This window comes from Dufourea novaeangliae, unplaced genomic scaffold (assembly GCF_001272555.1).
Source record: "Dufourea novaeangliae isolate 0120121106 unplaced genomic scaffold, ASM127255v1 scaffold48, whole genome shotgun sequence".
NCBI classification, from domain to species: domain Eukaryota; kingdom Metazoa; phylum Arthropoda; class Insecta; order Hymenoptera; family Halictidae; genus Dufourea; species Dufourea novaeangliae.
The window spans coordinates 156,639-165,689 of record NW_015373938.1 but is presented as its reverse complement, the minus strand read 5'-3'; the positions used below and the strand labels follow the sequence as shown (position 1 = coordinate 165,689).

At 34.2% G+C, this 9,051-nt stretch overlaps 2 protein-coding genes across 2 annotated transcripts in view; both read left to right on the top strand.

Annotated features, from left to right (window-relative positions):
- Positions 1–2,248: 2,248 nt before the first annotated feature.
- Positions 2,249–2,747, top strand: LOC107185592. The gene has a single exon (XM_015573311.1). It carries the CDS (start codon positions 2,367–2,369, stop codon positions 2,745–2,747), a length of 381 nt encoding a protein of 126 aa, XP_015428797.1. The 5' UTR covers positions 2,249–2,366.
- Positions 2,748–3,503: 756 nt separating this feature from the next.
- LOC107185609 (midasin) overlaps positions 3,504–9,051 on the top strand; it is a 96,436-nt gene continuing 90,888 nt past the window's right edge. Inside the window, 9 exon segments of the mRNA XM_015573334.1 lie at positions 3,504–3,584; positions 3,672–3,898; positions 4,365–4,604; positions 4,883–5,916; positions 6,018–7,435; positions 7,515–7,782; positions 7,860–8,041; positions 8,110–8,296; positions 8,379–9,023. Coding sequence (XP_015428820.1) covers positions 3,504–3,584; positions 3,672–3,898; positions 4,365–4,604; positions 4,883–5,916; positions 6,018–7,435; positions 7,515–7,782; positions 7,860–8,041; positions 8,110–8,296; positions 8,379–9,023 — 4,282 coding nt within the window.

Sequence of the window (9,051 nt, the reverse complement as noted above, 5' to 3'; positions counted from 1 at the left end):
ATAATTCAAATACACTGACTACTCAAAATTATTAGAGGATATCTGACAATCCTTTATACCTAAAGCAAAAAAATGGAAGAAATGCAAAAGTACCATGATTAGAATTTTTAATTATTTTCCATTAATTGACAGATCGATTCAATTTGACTGAACACAATAGCAATATTCGTAGTATCTGTTCCAATTGGACAAATCATGTGTTTTTTAATTAATTTTGTACGTTCCACGTTTTGGAAATACCGTGTAAAGTATTTTCGCTGCATTACGCCAATGGGTGTGCTTTTTATCTCAGTTTCCAACAAGATGGGACTCCCCATTGGTCTGGCTTGAACAGCCGGGCGTACAGTGGGGCCAACATTATAGTACAAAATAATAATTCATAAATTATACGCGCCGCGATCGTTTAGAGGCTTAGGTATACAGCTCACTGCACATGCAGGTGATTCCGGTACAGGTATATCAATAAGCCTTTCTATATGTATATGTAGTTATTATACCGGGTGACACGCAAAAAACCTTCCTGAAATAATTTCTTCCTTATTACAATCTACAAGATAAATAAAGGAAGTAACTGTTCAGGCAACAAATTCAGAATAACATTTTATAAAATGTCAAACATATTTTAAACTCGCTTCAAAATCCAATTTTCGAAACAAATGTATATATGTAGTAACATAATTTTTGATCGAGATATTTTTAAAGAATTTAAATAAATAAAAATACTTCATGTCATGTAACAATTCGTGAAATTATTTGTAACATACGAATACAATACTTTATATATTTAAAACTACTGTATTCATGTTCATCGACACAATTATTTTCGTATTACATTTCCTATATTTACATTATTAAAAAACAATGCATGAATAACAAGTGTTTATAATTTACTTTATAAAAACGAATGCCTTACGAATGGCGTCCGATTATTCGTTGAGTATTCCTAAATAAAATATTGTGCCTTAATTCTTATTGATTATGTTGTTTCAAATGTATGCTTAATTTTGTTCTTATAAAGGAAGCAGCTAAGGAGGCTTGTAACGCCATCTACGACAAAATGCCGCAAGCTATTAGTTAATTAGTAACTACCTTGTTACTAGATGGCGCATCAACGTCCTTTGGGACACTTTAAATTAACAAAGTAATAATTACCAAACGTATCATTATCGCTGTTTGGACACAATTTTTTCATTTCTTTACAAGGTAGTCATGGTAAACATCCTCAATAGTAACTTGTTTACTCAAAAGGATATTTCTATATCTGTGTAGCCTTGAAATATATTTCAGAGTTTATATTATTAAAAACACTTAATGGTTATGCTTCATAATATTTCTTTTTTTTATAAACTCCAGAAAAATTTTTGTGTGTCATAGCACTCGATAAATACTCTATTTTATAAGTGTGAATAATATTTACGCCCACTTTTACTAAATTAATGCAAATATTATTAGAAGTGTATTGTAAAATTATATGCACACATAAGTAGTATTTAAGGCAATGGTAAATGTATACAAATGCTTGTAAATTGTATATTTTCTTTAGATTTTTTCAAAAACTACAGTTAAATGGTAATTACGCTATTCCCAACTTCATTTTATCAACAAAATGAAAAAAACAAATAAGAAAATAATAAATTCAGAAACTTCTACAAAAAAACCGCGGGAAATTGTAAAACGACAAAGTGACGCCATCCGGCGGTGAATTACGGAATTAGATTAAGAAGTTTCCGATTTAGTTTCACTTTCCACCACTAGGTGGCTACCATAATTTTCACAATTTTACAGTTTTCCCGCGATTTTTGAAATTCAGATTTTGCGCCAAACTTAACTATTTTTATTTTTAATTCAAGTTTAATTAAATATAGCAACTATTACATATTTATTACGTTTGTTACGTCGAAAAGTCCTATATACAATATGGTAGATACATGTGAAAGCGTAAAAACAATTCTACATTATAAAAAAAGTGATATTCACGAATGGAAGAGAAATATTTTTCTCCTCCATAAATACTTTTAGGTATCAATGTGCCCCCCTCTCTTGTTTTCACCTTTTTTCCAATTACATATATCTCGGTTTGAATTACGCGCTTGTGGAGCTTGCGCTAAACGCTCCTAGAAGGTAAAGGCGAGTTTGCAACAATCATGAAACAATACAACCTAGGGAAATGTAAAGAGCGGTCTGACTGAATCTGAGTCTCTATTTTTTATTATGCATAACTTCATGATGTATTGTCCATGATCGTTGCTATACACGCCGGCCTGTTTGAAATTTGGAGGTTATGTTGCTACAATAACACAGCACTTTTTCGGTAAAACACAGTTACTATTAAACAAGTGGAAACACGTATCAAAAATTACGAAAAAATGGAAAATCGCAAAGGAGAAGAAACAAAGAGTGAATGTACCTTCGGGTTCCATGATTTTGTTATAGACATCGGCAACACAACATTCGCTTGTCATACAGTTAAAATGGATAACTGTCTGTACTTATGGGTAGGTGATTCACGTGAAAAAGCGATGAATGATTTGTCTTTTGCGATTGAATCACCCCTGGAAAAAGAACCAGTAGCAACAAAAATTCTTGGATCAATTGCAAATGATGCTTCAAGCAATCTGGCTAAGAGATTATCCAAAAAGCTGTCTAAACCTGTCTATGTCAGTTTTAATGTACAGGTTAATATTTCTCTACCCGCAATAGAAAGAAAACTACAAGAAGAATTTAATGCACATCCCGAGATCTTTTAATATTTGAATTATCCATTGGACATAAGATTATAACTAATTTCCCATGTAATAAATGTAAAACAATGACTGTATAAATTGTAAATTTTATATTTTGTATTAAATATCAATTGAAACAATTCATTACTTTGTTTGCCTTATATAAATTGTGCTAATGTTATAAATACTTAATGATATACTAAAATTAACCATGTTCAGATGTTTGAACTAATTTAAAATTAAACTATGGATAAGTGAAAGTACTTTGATCGAAATTTTTTATAATAAAAAGTAGTTAGAAATGCATAAGTTGACATGTACAATTCTTTAATTAAATTCTAGAAATATAGAAGGTGCTCATGTATAAGTTGGAATATTACAATAGATTTGTATTCATATTAGATTTGTTATGTGTTGGACGGAATTATTTTAAGAAAAAATATTTCAAAAGTGCTTATTTTTTAACATAGATACCTCGGACAATCTTCACAGGTAGGATCAATTTATATAAATTTGAAAACCCCAAGGATAAGATCGGTTAAACAACTCGTGCAGTTCTTGAAATACTAACAATAGCTGGTGAAAATTGCGCGGGCCACTCTGCATGTGTAATATTGTGTTAATGATTGGTAAAACAGTTTGACGTCCTAGGGAATTTTTTCATAACGAAAGTATGAACATGTGAGTTAACTTCAAACGAAGCTCTCAAACGCACGTGGGAATTGATTTGTACATTTACGTAAAATTACACATGTATGCGGTGTTTGTTTTTTTCTAAATATGTTACTGCAAAGTTTGGTGGCTTTCATTCAGCGAAAGAAAAGTTACGAACAAAAGCTTGGATCTTACAAAAATGTCAAGGTAAATTATACTTTCTATAGATTTGTTCAGGTAAATTTTCTTTCAGTTTACAAAGTAGAATTTCTTTTCTTAAAAATTGTGTTATAGGAACTCAGCAACAATGATTGTGAAAAAATTTTGGATATTTTGTGTGAATTCTTGATGAATCCAAAAACCACAGAGGATGTAGCTGAATGTTTTCCACAATTGCTATGTGCACTAGTTTCCAAAAGCATTCCCATGGAGAGAGCCTCTTTTAACGATGGAGATACATTGCATAAATTAAATTCTGTTATTTTGGGAAAGCTTGTCTGCAAGAATCGTGATTTATTAACGTATGTATTTTTGTAATTACATTAAACATTCTATGTTAACTTTTTAGGTCTGACGTTGCAGGCTGGAGTATTTTAGATGAGGATACGAAATATCTGTTACTTTATATACTACTACAATTCTTTTGTTACTCAAAGTTAAAACTATTAAGTATATGTAATACATGTAATTCAATATTTAAACGAAATTAAATCTTATTCTGATATAAGTTGTTTTGGCTGTATTATTGTTAATAACGATAACAGTATACAATTTCTTACAAAAATATAAACATAGCCTGCTTGCATTTGTAGTATAGACATTATTTTTTATTGAAGTTTCACTATTTATGTTTCGTATTTTACATATAATTTGATATAGTAATACTGACAAATAAAACAAATAGAGATTTTATTAAAAGTAGATAAATTATTTAGCATGTTAGCTTATAATACAAGGATTTCATAAACATTTCTTATTTAATTATAGATTTATTCTGCACTATTTTGATGTAAACCCAGCACCATTTGAGTCTGTAGAAGATGACTACACTCCTTCTTCTAAGAGGCCTAATAGAAGGAAGGTGTCATCCTTTCCTGAAGTTTCTGAATATGATTTAGTAACAGCCTGCTATGATATTCTGTGCAGTGCACCAATGCACTTCAAATACACATGGAACTGGTCCAAGTTTTACAAATATTTAGCAGATGAAGATGAAGCTGTTAGATGGTAATACGTATTCTTATAATGTTGCTTCAGTTAAATAAAATGGTAAAGCACAATGTTAAGTCTTATTAAGAGCATACAGTAACTCTCATGCATGAAATGTCATATCATAAGATTATGGTACGAATTGTCAACTCACTAACAAAGTGGGATTATTTTAAAACAATTTTACAAAAACGAATGAGGATTGATGCATAATGTTATGTCTGAAATCTCCTATAGACTTATCATTGTTCTTTACAGATACATAAGAAGAGTAACAGCTTTGAATCACTTTTCAGGGTAGCGATGAATTGCATTGCCATTGTATTAGGAATGTCAGAATCATGTACCTTAGATCGTATGAATGAGTTAGTTCCAAGTAGTCAACAACTTGCTACAGTATGTAAAAAAATTAGCCAGAATAATGTAACATCTGCGAACACCGAAGAAATGGATCAATTGTTCAATGAGCTGCCATCAATAGTCTCTGTGGGAGGAATTCTTCTTCCAGTATTCAATAAACTAAAGTCTAAGAAAGATTTGAACCTAATACCTGTTCCATCGACACGAAGAAATTTGAAAAATCTAGCTCTCGCAGTATCTTCTAATAAATGTGTATGTTTACAAGGCGCTGTTGGTTCTGGAAAGACTGCACTAGTGGAATTTTTGGCAGAGGCAACAGGCCATAATACACAGAACTTTGCAAAAGTGCAGTTAGGTGATCAAACAGACTCGAGAATGTTATTAGGAATGTATTTGTGTACAGATATTCCTGGAGAATTTCTATGGCAACCAGGAATTTTAACAGAAGCTGTTCTCACCGGCAAGTGGTTGCTTCTGGAAGACATTGATTGTGCCCCAACAGATGTCATCAGTATTATTGGGCAGCTTGTAGAAAGTAAAACATTGTCGGTTCCAGGATACAGAGATTGTATACATATAAAAAGCGGATTTCAGTTGTTTGTTACTACGAGATTGGCATCCGGTGGAACACAGAAGCCGCTAAAAGTGTCTGTTCCATTCCAGAAACATTGGTCCTGCGTCAATGTAGAACCATTGTCCAAAGAAGAACTAGTGACAGTTGTACAAACTCAGTTTCCAGTATTACATACAGTGGCTACAAGAATTATTGATGTCTTTTTGTTGTTCTCTGTTGGTAATCACGAAGACGATGCTGTGAATAGTATAAGGAATGCTAGACAGATTTCTACCAGAGATTTGATTAAATGGTGTTCCAGGGCTATCGTTGAGTTTGATGTATCTTCGCCTGTGTCTGCGTTAAAAATGTTTCAAGACGCATTGGATGTTTTTTGTTGCTCTGTGACTAACTGTGGTATGTAAAGAATGCTCTTCTGCATCAAGGAATTCTGATGTTTCAAGTCAGAGTATTTTTTTTAAATCGGTTAAGAACAAAAAATCACATACTTTTTACAGATCAGAGGTTAAATTTGGCAGTAGCAGTAGCGCACAAGCTAGGTATCATAAAAACAAAAGCAGAGTATTTTTGTAATGTGCACAAGCCATCGGTGAACCACCATAAGCACAGTCTCATTGTTGGCAGAGCAAACTTGGCGATAAAAAAGTCTGAAAGAGTGAAACTTGCAGTTAAGAAATCAAATTTTTCATACACAAGGCCATCGGTATGTCTTTTAGAACGAATAGCCAGCTGTGTTGCACAAAAAGAGCCTGTTCTTCTTGTCGGAGAGACAGGAACAGGGAAAACGAGTTGCATTCAGTATCTTGCGCAAATAACAGGTCATAAGTTGGTAGTGATAAACATGAATCAACAGAGCGAGAGTACAGATTTGCTTGGTGGCTATAAACCGGTAGACTTCAAGCTTCTGATTCTTCCTATTCGCGAAGAATTTGAAATCTTGTTCCGATCGTATTACGCTATTGAACCGAACAGAAAGTTTTTGAACCACATTGGACATTGTTTTGATGAAAGAAAGTGGAAGACACTGACTACTCTGATGCTTCATAGTACTCGTGCAGCATTGACACGAATGAGGGCAAGTTCAAAGAATCAGGATGTAGTTCAGTCCTTGAAAAAGTGGGAGAACATGGCTAGAAAACTGGATAAGCTACAGTCTCAAGTGAAAAGTCATTATTCGTTAGCTTTTTCTTTCGTCGAAGGAGGTTTGGTGAAAGCATTGAAAAATGGCGATTGGGTTTTATTGGATGAGATCAACTTAGCCACTGCAGAAACATTAGAGTGTCTTTCTGGACTGTTGGAAGGATCCTGTGGATCACTCTCTTTATTAGAGCGTGGTGACAAAGAACAGATCAAAAGACATCAAGACTTTGCGATTTTTGCATGTATGAATCCAGCTACCGATGTTGGAAAGAAAGATCTTCCGGTGGGGCTCAGAAATAGGTTTACAGAATTTTATGTCGACGAACTTACAGAGAAGTCAGATTTACAGCTTCTCGTAAGTTCCTACTTGAAAGACTTAAACCTTCAGACTCAGAAAATTGAAAGTATCGTCAGGTTTTATTTGAACGTCAGAAAGGAAGCTGAAACCAATCTTCTTGATGGAACTGGTCATAAACCACACTACAGTTTAAGAACACTGTGTCGTGCATTAAGTGTATCTGCACAGAACCCCTGTGGAAATGCATTGAGATCTTTGTATGAAGCATTTTGTTTAAGTTTCTTGACGCAATTGGACAGTCATTCCTATCCATTGGTACAAAGAATGATTGTGAAGGCTATTTTAAACGATAAAACTGCAAATGCAATTCTTGGAACACCAATTCCATGTCCGCATGGTGGAACTACTGAAAATTTCATCTGTTTCGAAGGATATTGGATTCCTAAGGGTGATCTCAGCCCACAGATACCAAAAAATGTGAGCCAGTCCCTTACCTTTATTTTAGTTTTTCTATTTACACAGCATTGAAAATTCCTAATTTCTTTTCCTGTTGTAGTACATACTCACAGAAACGGTCCGACAAAACTTGAAAGATTTAGTTCGAGTAGTGTCCATTGGAAAGATGCCTGTATTATTGCAAGGTGATACTTCTGTTGGAAAGACCAGTTTGATCACGTACTTGGCAAAGGCCTCTGGACATATTTGTGTCAGAATTAACAATCATGAGCATACCGATCTGCAAGAATATGTTGGTACATATGTAGCAGACTGCACTGGAAAACTAGTCTTCAAAGAGGGTATTTTAGTGGATGCTATGCGTAAAGGTATAATATACGATTTTTTTTTTATTACAGCGTTGCAAAGTCTGTTATTTCTGTTAACGATAATAAATGTTTTTCAGGATACTGGATCATCTTGGATGAATTGAATTTAGCACCCAGCGACGTTTTGGAAGCTTTAAACAGAGTTCTCGATGATAACAGAGAATTGTACATCCCAGAAACGCAACAAGTGGTTAAAGCACATGATAATTTCATGCTGTTTGCTACTCAGAATCCGCCGGGATTGTACGGTGGAAGGAAGGTAGGAAATTAATAGAAAGTTAATCGCTAATTAGCTGTGAAGTATTTATTATTTCTTTGTATTCCTAGGTACTGTCGCGTGCATTCAGAAATCGATTCGTTGAGCTGCATTTTGATGAAATTCCTCCGAAAGAGCTGCAAGTTATATTACACAAAAGGTGTGAAATGCCAGAAACATACTGCAAACAAGTAATTAATGCAATGACAGAACTTCAAATTAGACGAAAAAGTACTGCAACGTTTGCTGGAAAGAAAGGTATAATATAAAAAAAGAAAAACATTAAATGTTATGTTTATCTGTTTGAGGTGAATTGAAAAGTATTCATTCTTTTTCTTAGGATTTATAACTCTCAGGGATCTATTCCGTTGGGCTGAAAGATATCATCTTGCGCCAGATCATAAAGAGACTCTGTACGATTGGAGTCAGCATTTAGCAGACGAAGGTTACTTGGTTCTGTCCTCAAAGGTCCGCCATCCAGAAGAATGTTTAGAAATCATACAAGTCTTGAAGAAGCATCTGAGAAGAGACGTTGATCCAAATTCTTTGTTTTCACTGTCCGAAAATACTTCACCTGTGACCAAACCAATTTTGGAAACACTTCTGTCGAAGAAGATTCCTGGGTTCGAGCATATAGTCTGGACCTATCAGATGCGTAAAATGGCAGTGCTTCTTACAAAAGCCTGCGACTTTAAAGAGCCAGTCCTGCTGATCGGTGAAACAGGTGGTGGCAAGACCACAGTCTGTCAGCTTATGTCAGTAATTAGACAGCAGGAACTCAGTATCGTTAACTGTCATATGCATACAGAAGCTACAGATTTTCTTGGAAGCCTTCGCCCAGTCAGAGATCACAAGGATAATCAGAAACTATTCGAGTGGGTGGACGGTCCTTTAGTGAAATCCATGAAAAGCGGAGGTTTCTTCTTAGTGGATGAAATTTCCTTGGCAGATGACAGTGTCCTCGAACGATTGAACTCCCTTTTAGGTAATCCATTGAAATACTTTGTACAGTG

What these genes read in the sequence shown, in the direction of transcription:
- LOC107185592 (XM_015573311.1), top strand. Translation starts at nt 2,367, where the DNA reads ATGGAAAATCGCAAAGGAGAAGAAACAAAGAGTGAATGTACCTTCGGG.